This window comes from Salmo trutta, chromosome 32 (genome assembly GCF_901001165.1).
Source record: "Salmo trutta chromosome 32, fSalTru1.1, whole genome shotgun sequence".
Taxonomy (NCBI): Eukaryota; Metazoa; Chordata; class Actinopteri; order Salmoniformes; family Salmonidae; genus Salmo; species Salmo trutta.
In genome coordinates this window covers 3,542,382-3,561,056 of record NC_042988.1, presented here as the reverse complement: position 1 = coordinate 3,561,056, position 18,675 = coordinate 3,542,382, and the positions used below count along the sequence as shown (strand labels likewise).

General features: G+C 40.4%; 1 protein-coding gene across 1 annotated transcript; it reads left to right on the top strand.

The window, feature by feature from the left end:
* Nucleotides 1-3,173: 3,173 nt before the first annotated feature.
* LOC115170792 (histone acetyltransferase KAT8) lies at nt 3,174-17,823 on the top strand. The gene is made up of 11 exons (XM_029727086.1): nt 3,174-3,594; nt 3,961-4,035; nt 4,175-4,353; nt 4,503-4,556; nt 6,335-6,499; nt 6,701-6,790; nt 7,052-7,192; nt 7,804-7,897; nt 8,324-8,474; nt 15,146-15,300; nt 17,552-17,823. The coding sequence occupies exons 1-11, from the start codon at nt 3,264-3,266 to the stop codon at nt 17,614-17,616; spliced, it is 1,500 nt and encodes a 499-aa protein (XP_029582946.1). The 5' UTR covers nt 3,174-3,263; the 3' UTR covers nt 17,617-17,823.
* The last annotated feature ends 852 nt before the right edge of the window (nt 17,824-18,675 follow it).

The window sequence follows — 18,675 nt, the reverse complement described above, 5'->3', positions numbered from 1 at the left end:
CTGGGGGAGCACGAGCATCACCTTTTTCAATTTGAAAATACATGGACAATTCATTCTGATCAATTCTAAATAAATTATATTTAATTACCACAAAAATTCCATTAAAAAAACGATAGAATGACAAACCAAATAAATATGTAGCCTACAGCTGCCTAGAGGTAGGTAAATGGTGGTTTCTTCCCTGCCTTCTCTCTGGCGGAGGCGAGAATGATGAAGAACTGTAGGCTACATGTGGGCATTGCGGAAGCCATTTGAAGGCTTGACAAATTTGGCCAATCAGAAGGTAAAACCCCCAAAAAATCTAAATTCACCATGTCTGCCTTGATGTTCATAAAAGTTCACCGACCCCTCTTGCGCAGTGGAACGGAAAACGATATGTGACCACTTGGTTACGGTGACGTTCTGCCGAGGACACCCAAACCAGTGGACACCTGCAAAGCCCAAGAGCCTGACCCTCTGTGGAAGTTGCTGTAGCCCTGCTTGGAATATTTAGCCTACAGTATATTGGCTACTGGTTGAGACGCAGGGCCCGTTAGCTTGGTATGTCAGGATGGGAAATTTAGAATTGGGCCAAGTTGGAGGCAATAATGAATTTAGGTTATAGTTTATTAAGATGCATTAATACACCACACTAAATGCTTGATTGTATGGCTGTTTAAAACTAATTTCCTGCAGTTCTATGTAGTCTAGTAATGATTTATGTTCACTACTTGGTCAATTGATTTGATGATCAAATCTATGCAAATTAATTATATGAATTGGTAGTTCACCTCTGTTTTATTTTATTCTGTGATAGGGTATACTGCAACCATGTGTTCAAGCTAATCAAATAAAAGTTTATTTAGCGTTGTCCTTTAGCAACCACGAAGGGCTCTCCAATCATTTAAAATAACTCTTATCACGATCTGTTGCCTACGCCAAATAGTGCTTCCTACTCATCATGTATTATTATTGCAAATAGAAGATTATCACTTCTCACAATGGTGCTCGTTTAGTAAAGTAAGATCAAAGCTTAATCAGTGTCTCGCAAGATCACCTAACTATTCTTCATCAGTATTTTACATAACAGAAGCGAATATAATAGCATAGCATAGTAGGCCTATAACGTTACTGTTCAACACTGTTACGCCAAAACAATTAGCATTCACGATTGACAGTGATGATGGCCTATTTTGAAATTAGGTATGCCTAACTTGGTGTTTGAGGGTATTAAAAATACAACATTTTCTTGAGACAATATGTGGGCATAGGCAGACGTTGCAATTGGAGTATGCGCTTGATGCATATTCTTTAGCAGAGCTCTCCAACCCTCTTCCTGGAGAGCTAACATCCTGTAGGTTTTCATTCCAAGCCTAATCTAGCGCACCTGATTCTAATAATTAGCTGGTTTATAAAATGAATCAGGTTAGTTACAACTGGGGTTGGAGTGAAAGCCTACAGGAGGGTAGCGTGTCAGGAACAGGGCTGGAGAGTACGAACTTTGACTGAGGAAATGGTGATGTCTTTACATATATAGTCTACGGCGATTCGGATATCACTATCACTATTGATATCTACATAGTTTGAGTTTAATCAACGTTTCAGTAAAAGTGCCGGTTTTAGCCAGCCGGTTAATTTTCAACCTCAGTCCCTGGGCAGGTTATTAAAAACAGTTACAATAAATAACAATACAGACAATCAATGAGCAGTGAGCACACCCAGAGCAACATAGGACAAGCAACACGTAACATGTGCATTGTGTGAATCACACTGCTGCTCTCTCATGTTTCTATTTTCACCTTGCGGATTGTGGTTGTTGTGGATGGCTGTTCACCAATCTAAATGTGTTTTTGAACCCAATAATGGTTGAATTCAAGAAGTTTAAGCTGCCTATCAATCATTGTTTTTGAAACCAGTGGACAGCCAGTGAAAAATGCGCTCTTGCAAAAGCTGCATAGTGCGGATCCAAGCCTATGGAATATACGCGGAGCTTTTATTGCTCAATCTAATTCATGCTGATAAAATAAATAAATCCATAGGCCTAATGGACACATGCTCAAACTTGTACAATTTTGATAGACGTAAGGGGCAATCTGTAGTTTCTACATCAATTTGACTTATAAATTATATATATATATCCATTGATTCTTGAAGAATATAACTTATAAATCTTATAAAGCTTAGTTCATCTGTCACACTCCATGATAAACCAAAATATAAACTTGTTTTATTCCAATGTTTGTAAACATTGTAAATGTAAACAAACACTGTATAGCCCCATAACATGGTTAAAACAATAATGTTATAACATGGATGGTCAGTCCTTGCATCCATAACTCTGTCTATTAATCTGAGAGTGGTCCCATTTCTCCAGGCCCATCCCTCAGCTTTTAAACAAAACAGAGGCGGGGTGTCCGTTTTGTTATTGTTTCATCTGTGTATTTGCCCTTTAAACAGCTGCATATTATCAAGATATCAAAGTGTCACCAACAAAAAGGTAAACAATAGGCCTATAGCAAATGCAGCATATGGCATTCATTTTTCACATGTAAATATCACTTTTCTGTAGTGCTCAAAGCATGCCATTTCATGAGGGCAGCATTTATTTTTCAACTCGAATCAATGAGCCCAATCAGTCCTCCATGACAACAAAATCAGAAATAATGAGGAGGGGTGGCTAATAAGTCCTTAGTTTTGAGGTCATGCTCAGGTAAAACAATTAGGCTAATCTATACTTCCATATTTCCAAGTCCTATTCTTGAAAATCAAGGGGTATAACATTTATTGGAATGACTGGAATGCTGATAGACTTTGGTTTTTAATGTAAATATATAATTTAATTGTATTATTATATGTAGTAGAAAGCAATGGGTTAGAAGAAGCCAACATAACCAACCCATAAAGTAAAATGTAACATCCATATATGGCCAGCTATATAAACTTTAACATTGATTTATCCTGCAATAGATGTCGTTCAATTGGTAACATACATTTTTGTCTTCTTCTAATGCCTCTTAAAGGGAAAGTAATCTAAAAGTAACGGAATGTAATCAGATTATGTTACTGAGTTTGGGTAATCCAAAAATTACGTTACTGATTACAATTTTGGACGGGTAAGTTAACTGTAACGGATTACATTTATAAAGTAACATACCCAACCCTGGGGGAAGATAATCTGATCCTAGATCTGTTAGAAGAGAAACTTGATAAGAAGAGTCGTGTGCGCCCCCCTCTGCACTACGCAAACTCACATCGTCCGGGGCAGTGTTTTGAAATAAGACAAGATGTCTGCCGGAGCAGTGCTAACGACGAATGAGCGTCATATTCGAGACAATAACTATAACAACAATCTTCCAGAGGACCGAATGGATGTTGAAATGGACCCAGGACACAACGTAACGGACCGGGAAGACTTGGACGCCGGAATACAAGCCCCTTGTTCATCTAACGGCAGTGGCGGGGAGGAGGATGAGTCGGAGGCCATTGATCGGGAAAGAGAAGCCGGGGGCTCGATTCCTCAGCGCAACGGGGAAGGAGTGTTGTTGGGCAGGGAGCAAGAGGTCTCAGTCGAAATCGGAGAGACGTATTTATGTCAGCGAGCCGACAAGACATGGCGTAAATATTTGTTTATAAACTTATACTAGTTAGCTACGTTTGAAAAGGCTGTGAGGCAGCGGCCAGAGCACTATTTATCAATGCGTTCATCTAAAGAGCACTTTGTTCTGCGTTCACCTAAAGACTGATAGTCACGAAATGTTTCTCTAACTGTGCAGTTTTTAATTTTTTTTAATCGACGCTGTTGGTGATCTCAAGATCAAGTTTGCTTCTTGACCATTAGATATGTTAAATTGTGATTTTGTTTATTGTTTACATTCAAGCCCATCACGCTCTATGAGCTGTAAGCTATAGTTAGCAAGCTAGATGTGCTTTTTACAGAGATGGCTACAGTTAATCCAGTAAAACTCAACCTCTTTCTTTCAGATTCTGCTGAGGTTATCCAGTCCAGGCTGAACGAACAAGAGGGCAGAGAGGAGTTCTACGTACACTATGTTGGATGTGAGTGGGACACACAAACACAGCACTTCCATGCTTATATCTTTTCATACACCTCTCCTTCTACTTTCCTCCACCTCCCTTTATCGTTTCTTCCTTCTCCTCCTCCAATCCTCTCTTTACCTCTCCCCTGGCCCTGTAGTTAACAGACGTCTGGATGAGTGGGTGGGCAAGGCTCGCCTGGCATTGACCAAGACGGCGAAGGATGCAGTGACAAAAATCGCTGAGGGTGGAGGAGGGGGCGAGCTGGGGGAGCAGCCTGAGAGGAAGATCACCCGCAACCAGAAACGCAAACATGATGAGATCAACCACGTGCAGAAGGTAGGCTAGTGCAGGAGGTTCTAGACTACATACCCCCACAGCGGGGATCAGATCCCCATTGTCAATTTCTGTCAGTCAGATGAGTTAGATTCAGATGTAGATGGGCTCCCTCTGTTCTGTTTTCTAATGGAACTCCTCTTTCCCTCCAGACGTACGCAGAGATGGACCCCACCACAGCTGCCCTGGAGAAGGAGCATGAGGCGGTAAGTGTGTGTAGCTATAATGTTATGCACCTTTTGATATACAGTACCTGTCAAAAGTTTGGACACCTATTCATTCCAGGGTTTTTGTTTAATTTGTATTATTTTCTACATTGTAGAAGAATAGTGAAGACATCAAAACTATGAAATAATCATGTAGTAACCAAAAAAAGTGTTAAACAAATCAGAAATAAATTTGAGATTCTTCAAAGTAGCCACCCTTTGCCTTGATGACAGCTTTGCACACTCTTGGCATTCTCTCAACCAGCTTCATGAGGTAGTCACCTGGAATGCATTTCAATTAACAGGTGTGCCTTGTTAAAAGTTAATTTGTGGAATTTCTTTCCTTCTTAATGGGTTTGAGCCAATCAGTTGTTGTGACAAGGTAAGGGTGGTATACAGAAGATAGCCCTATTTGGTAAAATACAAAGTACATATTATGGCAAGAACAGCTCAAATAAGCAAAGAGAAACGACAGTCCATCATTACTTTAAGACATGAAGGTCAGTCAATCCGGATTGTTAAGAACTATGAAAGTTTATTCAAGTGCAGTCACAAAAACCATCAAGCGCTATGATGAAACTGGCTCTCATGAGGACCGCCACAGGAATGGAACACCCAGTTACCTCTGCTGCAGAGGATAAGTTCATTACACTTACCAGCCTCAGAAATTGCAGCCCAAAAAAATGCTTCAGAGTTGAAGTAACAGACACGTGCTTCTACACCTGCATTGCTTGCTGTTTGGGGTTTTAGGCTGGGTTTCTGTTCAGCACTTTGAGATATCAGCTGATGTAAGAAGGGCTATATAAATAAATTTGATTTGATCTCAACATCAACTGTTCAGAGGAGACTGCGTGAATCAGGCCTTCATGGTTGAATTTCTGAAAAGAAACCACTACTAAAGGACACCAATAAGAAGAAGCGACTTGCTTGGGCCGAGAAACACTAGCAATGGACATTAAACCGGTGGAAATCTGTCCTTTGGTCTGATGAGTCCAAATTTGAGATTTTTGGTTCCCACCGCTGTGTCTTTGTTGAGATGCAAAGTAGGTGAACAGATTATCTCCATGTGTGGTTCCCACCGTGAAGCATGGAGGAGGTGTGGGGGTGCTTTGCTGGTGACACTGGCAGTGAGTTATTTATAATTCAAGGCACACTTAACCAGCATGGCTACCACAGCATTTTGCAGCGATACGCCATCCCATCTGGTTTGCACTTAGTGGAACATCATTTGTTTTTCAACAGGACAATGACCCAAAACACACCTCCAGGCTGTGTAAGGGCTATTTGACCAAAAAGGAGAGTGGCAGAGTGCTGCATCAGATGACCTGTCATACACAATCACCCCACCTCAACCCAATTGAGAGGGTTTGGGATGAGTTGGACCTCAGAGTGAAGGAAAAGCAGCCAACAAGTGCTCAGCATAATGTGGGAACTACTTCAAACTGTTGGAAAAGCATTCGGTGAAGCTGGTTGAGAAAATGCTAAGCGTGTGCAAAGGTGTCATCAAGGCAAAGGGTGGCTATTTGAAGAAACTCAAATATAATGATATTTTGATTTGTTTAACACTTTTTTTGGTTACTACATGATTCCATGTGTTATTTCATAGTGTTGTCTTCACTATTATTCTACAATGTAGAAAATAGTAAAATAAAGAAAAACCCTTGAATAAATAGGTGTCTAAAACTTTTAACTCGTACTGTATGTAGTAGTAAAACAATGCAATTCCTAGAGAAGGGGGGAGGAAAGTATAAATGCGTCCTTGCCTCTCTCTCTCCCAGATTACTAAAGTGAAGTACGTGGACAAGATCCAGATTGGTAACTTCGAGATTGACGCCTGGTATTTCTCCCCATTCCCAGAGGACTACGGCAAGCAGCCCAAGCTGTGGATCTGCGAGTACTGCCTCAAGTACATGAAGTACGAGAAGACCTTCAGATACCACCTGGTCGGTGACTGTCAGCGTCAACAGTTTAAAAGCACTGTTAGCTTCAACATTGCTGTTGACTTTTATTACCATCTAGCATTTGAGACTAGCACTTCAAATTGACCAATATACAGTTGAAATGCTTTGAACCACATACTTATTTTATCCTTTGCCACCTCTATTTCCTCTCGCTACCTTTCCTCTCTCTATCTGTTCCTCCAGTCCCAATGTCAGTGGAGGCAGCCTCCTGGGAAAGAGATCTACAGGCGGAGCAACATCTCTGTGTACGAAGTGGACGGTCGCGACCACAAGGTAAGGACACGAGGCAGGACCAGACCACAGAGAATTACCCCAAACTGTGTCCCGAAAGCAATTTAAACAGGTGTTAGTTAACTGGGAACAAGAACAACCTTGACCTTTCAACTTAGGTCTTGGGGGTACCCCTGATTTTGCATATGTTTGTTCCAGCCCAGCACTCACACCTGACTCAACTTCATTGAGCAACTGCAAAGTGTATTAAAACAAACAAACAAACCCACGGATGATAATACTGACCCATGTTTCTTTCTGTAGATCTACTGCCAGAACCTGTGTCTACTGGCCAAGCTCTTCCTGGACCACAAGACGCTGTACTTTGACGTGGAGCCTTTTGTCTTTTACATCCTGACTGAAGTCAACAGGCAGGGAGCACACATAGTGGGATACTTCTCCAAAGTAAGTACTTGTCCCAGTACAGGGATGGGGATATCGGTGTCTAGTTGTCCAACGAAAAAATGTATATCTGTAATGTAGCTGGTTTCTTTTGGGGGGGGGAGAGTTAGTAACATATTTCATTCATGATTGTCATTCAAATCCAAATCAAATTGTATTTGTCGAATGCGCCGAATACAACGAACACAGTGAAATGCTTACTTACAAACCCTTAACCAACAATGCAGGAAAAAAATAAGTGTTAAGAAAATATTTACTAAATAAACTGAAGTAAACAATAAATACGTATTATAGAAAAATAACAAATAATTAAAGAGCAACAATAAAATAACAGTAAGGAGGCTATATACAGGGGGTACCGGTACAGAATAAATGTGGTTAGTCGAGGTAATGTCTACATGTAATGCAAATAGCCCGGGTAGCCATTTGGATAGCTGTTCAGGTGTCTTATGGCTTGGGGATAGAAGCTGTTAAGAAGCCGTTTGGACCTAAAAATGTCTTATGTCTTGAGGAAAGTCTCAAATCTGAAGGAAAGTGTTCATTGTTTTAGGAGAATGGATAACTGGTATAGTGTTGGCCTACAAAGCTGAGCCTGTTTTTTTTGTGTTCCACAGGAGAAAGAGTCTCCAGATGGGAATAACGTGGCGTGTATCCTCACCCTCCCGCCCTACCAGCGTAGAGGATACGGAAAGTTCCTCATAGCCTTCAGTGAGTGCGATACACACACACACACACACACACACACACACAGACACACACACACACACACACACACACACACTAGAGCTGGGCAATATGGACAAAAATCCATATTACAATAAATTGAGTGAATTATTAGGTTAATGATAAATTGTGAGAAGTTAAAATAATTTGGGCTTAATAATTGTATTTTTTATACCCCTTAAACAACTACTACTACTACATTGAATGTTAGCAATTTTCCCATTAGCAATAGCTCATATTAGCCGGCTTAGGCCTATTCCATTTCAAACTTCACATTTCTAGTAAAGGCTACTTATCATTATTATCGATATCAGTAAGATGTTGTTGATAAATGGCCGGTTTGGTTGGTGACGATGATTTGTGGTTTATCGTCCCAGCTCTAACACACACTATCACACGTGCTCTCTCTAGGTTATGAGCTGTCTAAATTGGAGAGTACAGTGGGTTCTCCAGAGAAGCCCCTGTCAGACCTGGGCAAGCTGAGCTACAGGAGCTACTGGTCCTGGGTGCTGCTGGAGATCCTCAGGGACTTCAGGGGCACGCTCTCCATCAAGGACCTCAGGTACGTACACACACACACGTAACCTCTTCCACCTCACCATAAATATATTCTCATGTACAGTTCCAGTCAAAAGTTTGGACACACTTACTCATTCCAGGGTTTTTCTTAGTTTTGACTATTTTCTACATTGTAGAATAGCAGTGAAGACATCAACACTATGAAATAACACATATGGAATCATGTAGTAACCAAAAAAGTGTTTATATTTGAGGGTCTTCAAAGTAGCCACCCTTGGCCTTGATGACAGCTTTGCAAACTGTTGGCATTCTCTCAAACAGCTTCATGAGGTAGTCACCTGTGATGCATTTCAATTAACAGGTGTGCCTTGTTAAAATTGTATATGTGGAATTTGTTTCGTTCTTAATACTGCCCCCTATCCCAAACAGGTTTTCACGGCCGGATAAAAAACATACCCGATTTAATCTGGTTACTACTCCTGCCCAGAAACTAGAATATGCATATAATTAGTAGATTTGGCAGAGTAAAAAGAAGGAAGCCTACAGTATACAGAATAAAAATATTCCAAAACATATTATATTCCTGTTTGCAACAAGGCACTAAAGTAATACTGCAAAATATGTATGGCAATACCTGAAAATGGTTGTCTAGCAATGATCAACAACCAATTTGACAGAGCTTGAAGAACTTAAAAAAAAAAAATAGGCAAATGTAGAAAAAGTCAAGGGGTGTGATACTTTCTGAAGGCACTGTTACATGCAGTTGAAGTCAGAAGTTTACATACACTTAGGCTGGAGTCATTAAAACTCGTTTTTCAACCACTTCACAAATTTCTTGTTAACAAACTATAGTTCTGGCAAGTTGGTTAGGACATCTACTTTGTGCATGAAACAAGTAATTTTTCCAAGAATTGTTTACAGACAGATTATTTCACTTATAATTCACTGTATCACAATTCCAGTGGGTCAGACGTTTACATACACTAAGTTGACTGTGCCTTTAAAACCTGTTAGGGATAGGGGGCAGTATTTTCACGGCCGGATAAAAAACGTACCCGATTTAATCTGGTTACTACTCCTGCCCAGAAACTAGAATATGCATATAATTAGTAGATTTGGATAGAACACACTCTAAAGTTTCTAAAACTGTTTGAATGGTGTCTGTGAGTATAACAGAACTCATATGGCAGGCCAAAACCTGAGAAGATTCCATACAGGAAGTGCCCTGTCTGACAATTTGTTCTCCTTCTGTGGCATCTCTATCAAAAATACAGCATCTCTGCTGTAACCTGACATTTTCTAAGGCTTCCATTGGCTCTCAGAAGGCGCCAGAAAGTGGAATGATGTCTCTGCAGTCTCTGGGCGAAAAACAGCAGGAGTTTTTGTGAGTGGTCAGGCAGGGAACAATGACACTGGAGATGCACGTCCACGAGACGACTCCATGGTTTTCTTTCAGTCTTTGAATGAACACAGCGTCTGAATGAACACAATTACAATTATTTCGAACCAAAACAACATTTGTTGTTGAAGTAGAAGTCCTGGGAGTGCATTCTGACGAAGAACAGCAAAGGTAATCCAATTTTTCTTATAGTAATTCTGAGTTTAGTCAGCACCAAACTTGGTGGGTGTCAAATTAGCTAGCCTGTGATGGCCGAGCTATCTACTCAGAATATTGCAAAATGTGCTTTCGCCGAAAAGCTATTTTAAAATCTGACACCGCGATTGCATAAATGAGTTCTGCATCTATAATTCTAAAAATAATTGTTATGTTTTTTGTAAACGTTTATCGTGAGTAATTTAGTAAATTCACCGGATGTTTGCGGTGGGTATGCTAGTTCTGAACATCACATGCTAATGTAAAAAGCTGTTTTTTTTATATAAATATGAACTTGATTGAACAAAACATGCATGTATTGTATAACATAATGTCCTAGGAGTGTCATCTGATGAAGATCATCAAAGGTTAGTGCTGCATTTAGCTGTGGTTTTGGTTTTTGTGACATACAGTGGGGGAAAAAAGTATTTGATCCCCTGCTGATTTTGTATGTTTGCCCACTGATAAAGAAAGGATCAGTCTATAATGGTAGGTTTATTTGAACAGCGAGAGACAGAATAACAATAAAAATATCCAGAAAAACGCATGTCAAAAATGTTATAAATTAATTTGCATTTTAATGAGGGAAATAAGTGTTTGACCCCCTCTCAATCAGAAAGATTTCTGGCTCCCAGGTGTCTTTTATACAGGTAACGAGCTGAGATTAGGAGCACACTCTTAAAGGGAGTGCTCCTAACCGCAGCTTGTTACCTGTAAAAAAGACACCTGTCCACAGAAGCAATCAATCAAGCAGATTCCAAACTCTCCACCATGGCCAAGACCAAAGAGCTCTCCAAGGATGTCAGGGACAAGATTGTAGACCTACACAAGGCTGGAATGGGCTACAAGACCATCGCCAAGCAGCTTGGTGAGAAGGTGACAACATTTGGTGCGATTATTCGCAAATGGAAGAAACACAAAAGAACTGTCAATATCCCTCGGCCTGGGGCTCCATGCAAGATCTCACCTCGTGGGGTTGCAATGATCATGAGAACGGTGAGGAATCAGCCCAGAACTACACGGGAGGATCTTGTCAATGATCTCAAGTCAGCTGGGACCATAGTCACCAAGAAAACAATTGGTAACACACTACGCCGTGAAGGACTGAAATCCTGCAGCGCCCGCAAGGTCCCCCTGCTCAAGAATACATATACATGCCCATCTGAAGTTTGCCAATGAACATCTGAATGATTCAGAGGACAACTGGTGAAAGTGTTGTGGTCAGATGAGACCAAAATGGTTGTGGTCAGATAGCCCTATTTGGTAAAAGACCAATTCCATATTATGGCAAGAACAGCTCAAATAAGCAAAGAGAAACGACAGTCCATCATTACTTTAAGACATGAAGGTCAGTCAATTTGGAAAATTTCAAGAACTTTGAAAGTTTCTTCAAGTGCAGTCTCTATGGTGAAACTGGCTCTCATGAGGACTGCCACAGAACAGGAAGACCTAGAGTTACCTCTGCTGCAGTGGACCAATTAATTAGTGTTGCCTGCCCCAGAAATTGCAGCTCAAATAAATGCTTCACAGAGTTCAAGTAACAGACACATCTCAATATCAACTGTTCAGAGGAGACTGTGAATCAGGCCTTCATGGTCGAATTGCTGCAAAGAAACTACTACTAAAGGACACCAATAAGAAGAAGCGACTTGCTTGGGCCAAGAAACACGAGCAATGGACATCAGACTAGTAGAAATCTGTCCTGATGAGTCCAAATTTGGCATTTTTGGTTCCAACCTCCGTGTCTTTGTGAGACGCAGAGTAGGTGAATGGATGATCTCCATGTGTGGTTCCCACCGTGAAGCATGGAAGAGGATGTGTGGGGGTGCTTTGCTGGTGACACTGTCTGTGATTTTTATTTAGAATTCAATGCAAACTTAACCAGCATGGATACCACAGCATTCTGCAGCGATACGCCATACCATCTGGTTTGCGCTTAATGGAACTATCATTTGTTTTTCAACAGGACAATGACCGAAATCACACCTCCTGGCTTTGTCAGGGCTATTTAGCCAAGAAGGAGAGTGATGGAATGCTGCATCAGATGACCTGGCCTCCACAATCACCTGACCTCAACCCAATTGAGAGGGTTTGGGATGAGTAGGACCGCAGAGTGAAAGAAAAGCAGCCAACAAGTGCTCAGCATATGTGGGAACTCCTTCAAGACAGTTGGAAAAGCATTCCATGAGACTACCTCATGAAGTTGGTTGAGAGAATGCCAAAAGTGTGCAAAGCTGTTATTAAGGCAAAGGGTGGCTACTTTGAAGAATCTCAAATATAAATATATTTTGATTTAACACTTTTTGGTTACATCCTGATTCCATATGTTATTTCATAGTTTTGATGTCTTCACTATTATTCAACAACGTAGAAAATAGTAAAAACAAAATGGAATGATTAGGTGTCTAAATTTTGGACTGGTACTGTATGTGAATATCCATCCACTTGCAAATCCACAACATAGGTACACCAGCATTCACTTGTACATACACTACCGTTGAAAGGTTTTGGGTCACTTAGAGATGTCCTTGTTTTTTAAAGAAAAGCACTTTTTTTGTCCATTGAAATAACATCAAATTGATCAGAAATACAGTGTAGACATTGTTAATGTTGTAAATGACTATTGTAGCTGGAAAAGGCAGATTTTTTAATGGAATATTTACATAGGCGTACAGAGGCCTATTATCAGCAACCATCACTCCTGTGTTCCAATGGCATGTTGTGAAGAGGCAACTCTGGGATGCTGACCTAGGCAGAGTTGCAAAGAAAAAGCCATATCTCAGACTGGCTAATAAAAAGAAAAGATTAAGATGGGCAAAAGAACACAGACACTGGACAGAGGAACTCTGTCTAAAAGGTCAGCATCCCAGAGTCACCTCTTCACTGTTGACATTGAGACTGGTGTTTTGCAGGTACTATTTAATGAAGCTTCCAGTTGAGGACTTGTGAGGAGTCTGTTTCTCAAACTAGACACTCTAATGTACTTGTCCTCTTGCTCAGTTGGGTACCGGGGCCTCCCACTCTTTCTATTCTGGTTATAGGCAGTTTGCTCTGTTCTGTGAAGGGAGTAGTACACAGCATTGTACCAGATCTTCAGTTTCTTGGCAATTTCTCGCATGGAATAGCCTTCATTTCTCAGAACAAGAATAGACTGACAAGTTTCAGAAGAAAGTTATTTGTTTCTGGCCATTTTGAGCCTGTAAGCTAACCCAGATACTCAACTAGTCTAAAGGCGGCCAGTTTTATTGCTGCTTTAATCAGCACAACAGTTTTCAGCTGTGCTAACATAATTCCAAAAGGGTTTTCTAAGTGACCCCAAATTTTTCAACGGTAGTGTATGTCAAGTACTCCCACGTCATAGTTGTATACAGTTGAAGTCGGAAGTTTACATACACGAAGGTTGGAGTCATTAAAACTCGTTTTTCAACCACTCCACAAATTTCTTGTTAACAAACTATAGTTTTGGCAAGTCAGTTAGGACATTTACTTTGTGCATGACACAAGTCATTTTTCCAACATTTGTTTACAGACAGATTATTTCACTTATAATTCACTGTATCACAATTCCAGTGGTTCAGAAGTTTACATACACTAAGTTGACTATGCCTTTAAACAGCTTAGAAAATTCCAGAAAATGATGTCATGGCTTTAGAAGCTTCTGATGGGCTAATTGACATAATTTGAGTCAATTGGAGGTGTACCTGTGGATGTATTTCAAGGCCTACCTTCAAACTCAGTGCCTCTTTGCTTGACATCATGGGAAAATCAAAATAAATCAGCCAAGACCTCAGGAAAAAAAAATCCAAATGCCTGAAGGTAACATGCTATTCTATACAAACAATAGTATGCAAGTATAAACACCGTGGGACCACGCAGCTGTCATACTGCTCAGGAAGGAGACGCGTTCTGTCTCCTAGAGATGAAAGTACTTTGGTGCGAAAAGTGCAAATCAATACCAGAACAACAGCAAAGCCCCTTGTGAAGATGCTGGAGGAAACGGGTACAAAAGTATCTATATCCACAGTAAAACGAGTCTTATATCGACATAACCTGAAAGGCCGCTCAACAAGAAAGAAGCCACTGCTCCAAAACTGCCATATAAAAGCCAGACTACGGTTTGCAACTGCACATGGGGACAAAGATTGTACTTTTTGGAGAAATGTCCTCTGGTCTGATGAAACAAAACTAGAACTGTTTGGCCATAATGACCATCGTTATGTTTGGAGGATAAAGGGGGAGGCTTGCAAGCCGAAGAACACCATCCCAACCATGAAGCACGGTGGCAGCATCATGTTGCGGGGGTGCTTTGCTGCAGGAGGGTCTGGTGCACTTCACAAAATAGATGGCGCCATGAGGAAGGAAAATGATGTGGATATATTGAAGCAACATCTCAAGACATCAGTCAGGATGTTAAAGCTTGGTCGCAAATGGGTCTTCCAAATGGACAATGACTTTTTTTTTACATTTACATTTTAGTCATTTAGCAGACGCTCTTATCCAGAGCGACTTACAGTAGTGAATGCATACATTTCATACATTTTTTTTTTCTGTGCTGACCCCAAGCATACTTCCAAAGTTGTGGCAAAATGGCTTAAGAACAACAAAGTCAAGGTATTAGAGTGGCCATCAAAAAGCCCTGACCTCAATCCTATAGACAATTTGTGAGCAGAACTGAAAAAGTGTGTGCGAGCAAGGAGGCCTTCAAACCTGAGTCAGTTACACCAGCTCTGCCAGGAGGAATGGGGCAAAATTCACCCACCTTATTGTGGGAAGCTTGTGGAAGGCTACCCAAAACATTTGACCCAAGTTAAACAATTTAAAAGCAATGCTACCAAATACTAATTGAGTGTGTAAACTTTTGACCCACTGGGAATGTGATGAAAGATATAAAAGCTGAAATAAATCACTCTATTATTCTGACATTTCACATTCTTAAAATAAAAGTTGTGATCCTAACTGACCGAAGACAGGGACATTTTACTAGGATAAAATGTCAGGAATGGTGAAAAACTGAGTTTAAATGTATTTGGCTAAGGTGTATGTAAACTTCCGACTTCAATTGTACATTTGACCACACACACACTCAGCCCCAGATTCTCATTGCTCTCCTCCCTCCACAGTCAGATGACCAGTATTACCCAGGGTGACATCATCAGTACGCTACAGTCCCTCAACATGGTGAAATACTGGAAGGGCCAGCATGTCATATGTGTCACGCCCAAACTGGTTGAGGAACACCTCAAGAGCGCCCAGTACAAGAAGCCGCCAATCACAGGTAGACATGTTTCCTTTTCACTTCTCCTTTTCACATCTCATAAGCTCTGTCCCAAATGACACCTTATTCCCTATATAGTGCACTACTTTTGACCAGAGCCCTAATGCCCAGTGGTTAAGAACGTTGGGCCAGTAATTGAAAGGTCGCTGGTTCGAATCCCTGAGCCGACTACATTAAAAATGTGTCTGTGCCTTTGAGCAAGGCACTAGTTGCTCCAGGGTTGCAGTCAATAATGGCTGATCCCTGGCTCTGACCTCCCTCTCCGATGGTGTTTCAGGGATATGCAAATAACAAATGTCCGATTAACATGCATACACTACATGTGTGAAATAGAACAAATGTAAGCACCCACTTTTTTATTATTCCCTATATAGGGAATAGGGTGCCATTTGGGACAAGCCCATAGTCCCGTCATTTGTAAGTACTTATCAGAAAGGACTGAATACTTTTTTTGTGGCCATGGTTCCATCTGAAATATACAGCAAAATGATTGAATACTCTATAGAGTTTACCTCCCAGATTTGAAAAATGTGTTTTGCTATTGTGTATAAAAAAAAGTATTCAGACCCCTTGACTTTTTCCACATTCTGTTACGTTACATCCTTATTGTAAAATGCATTAAATAAATACAAATCCTCAGCAATCTACACACAATACCCCATAATGACAAAGCGAAAACAGGTTTTTGGAAATTTTTGCAAATGTATTCAAAATAAGAAACTGAAATGCCTGTAATTAAGACAGGTAAAATGTTGAAGGATTAATGTTCTTTCTTAGAAAATAGTCCTGATCATATAGGTCTAAACTTAGACAATATAAAATAACAATACCCAGAGTTCATACATTTTCCTTAATTTTAAATTTTAAAGTCATGTCTTCCTACACAATAGCAAAACACATTTTTCAAATCTGTGAGGTAAAATTTATAAAGTATTCTATCATTTTGCTGTGTATTTCAGATGGAATCAAGGCCACAAAAATAGTTCATTTTTGCAAAAACAAATCTTACCAGTGGGGGTTTCATCAGACCAGAGAATCCTTATTCTTGTGGTCTGAGAGTCTTTAGGTGCCTTTTTGGCAAACTCCAAGCGGGCTGTCATGTGCTTCCGTCTGCCCACTCTACCATAAAGGCCTGATTTGGTGGAGTGCTGCAAAGACTGTTGTCCTTTTAGAAGGTTCTCCCATCTCCACAGAGGAACTCTCGAGCTTTGTCAGAGTGACCATTGGGTTCTTGGTCACCTCCCTGACCAAGGCCCTTCTCTCCCGATTGCTCAATTTGGCAGGGCGGCCATCTCTAGGAAGAGTCTTGGTGGTTCCAAACTTCTTCCATTTAAGAATGATGTAAGCCACTGTGTTCTTGGGGACCTTCAATGCTACAGAAATGTTTTGGTACCCTTCCCCAGATGTGTGCCTCGACACAATCCTGTCTTGGAGCTCTACGGACAATTCTTTCGACCTCATTGCTGGGTTTTTGCTCTGATATGCACTCTCAACTGTGGGACAGTATACAGACAAGTGTGTGCCTTTCCAAATCATGTCCAATCAATTGAATTTACCACAAGTGGACTCCAATCAAGTTGTAGAAACGTCTCAAGGATGATCAATGGAAACAGGATGCACCTGACCTAAATGTCGAGTCCCATAGCAAAGGTTCTGAATACTTATGTAAATAAGGTATTTCTGTTATTTTAATAAATTGGCTCAAAAAAACTTTTTAGCTTTGTTTTTATGTTTTTTTTTTGTGTAGATTGCTGAGGATTTTTTTATTTAATCAATTTATGAATTAGCCTAACGTAGCAAAATGTGGAAAGTCAAGGGGATCTGAATACACTGTACTTTGAAGAACTGATAAAATAGTATTAGTAGTAATTCAGACAGCATAGGCAGCAGCTCTTTAGAGATGAGATGATGACTTGGAATTAAATGATAAAGTTATAAAACAAATGTAATATACACAATTGAAATATTTTATTGAAGTAAAGTCATGCGAATAAATGATAAGCGGTAATGGGCCGTCACTACCGTCATGAGACTTTTTATTAATTGTTTTATTCTGCGTTACAGCATTCAATGTTAAAACAAATACTTTCTTTTTTGTTGTTGTAATTGTACCAAAACCAAACCAACCTCAAAGCAGTAATCGCTCAGCACTAGTATACAGTATGCAGTTGTCTCGTGAGGATGATATCATAGTAACACTGTCACAATGTGTGTGTGTGAGAGCCTGACCAGAGTGTTTCTGTCTCCTCAGTTGACACCGTGTGTCTGAAGTGGGCCCCACCCAAACATAAGCAAGCCAAGTTCTCCAAGAAGTGAGGGGAGGTGCTAGTGACATCATGCCAGACCACCCAACCAACCCACACGCATGGTATTTGTTCTCAAAGTGCCTCCTTCCCTCCCCTTGTTCTTTGTCCCCAGTTTAAGCTATTTGTTGTAAAGAGGAACCAACATGTACGTCACTAGCGTCTTTGTCTTTTCATTTTTTTCATTTTTTTTAAAAATAAACAAGAATAGTGATATTCACTTGGGTGGTCTTTTTTCTTTCCTTTAACTTAGTGATTTGTACAGACAATTTCTACTTAACTCAATAGCAGTGTTTCTCTTAGTTATATTTTTCCCTTGGGGTGCAAAGGCACCTGAAGCAACTACTATGAGGACTGAGTGAAGACTACTCCTATATGCTTTCAAAATACTGGTAATAACAATCATGGATGCAATAAAAAAAAAAGGTCAGTATTGTTATTTAATTTTTTTTAAATGACAATGGTATTATATGGCGCACAGTTGTTACTCAATTGTGTAAAGTGATATATGACATGAAGTGAGAGAAAGCAGTTGATATTAGATTTCACATGGAGGCGTTAGGTATTTTCTCAACAAATTCCCCTAAGACTTTGTCTATATTGTCATGGGGATAATAAGAAGTTTTTAAAGGAATTGAATGGGAAGGCAGGTGTGTACAACACTCCTCCTAGAGTGTTAGGTTTGCAGGCTTTTGCTCTACCCCTGCTCTAACACACCTGAATACCGGTACACTTACTTTTCCTGGCTACTCATCCACATCGCTCTGGCCAACTGACGCTTCTCCGCCATGAGTCTGGATTTGCCTTCTCGACGATTTCTAGAACGCGAGCACATTCTGATTGGTCCCAGGAACAGATGGGTTTGGCCAAAGCCGGCCTACATAATGATGCTATCAACTTTAATACTCTTATTGGTTAGATTTGTTCGATCCAATAGCTGATGCATTTGTTTTGTACAACGCCACTCATTTTGAAGTCACAGTTTCAGATTGATTGAATGTATGTAGCGATCTATAGAGCAGCAGCATTAAAGTCCGGGTGGGTCATCAGGCAAACACTTACTAGTCTGCTG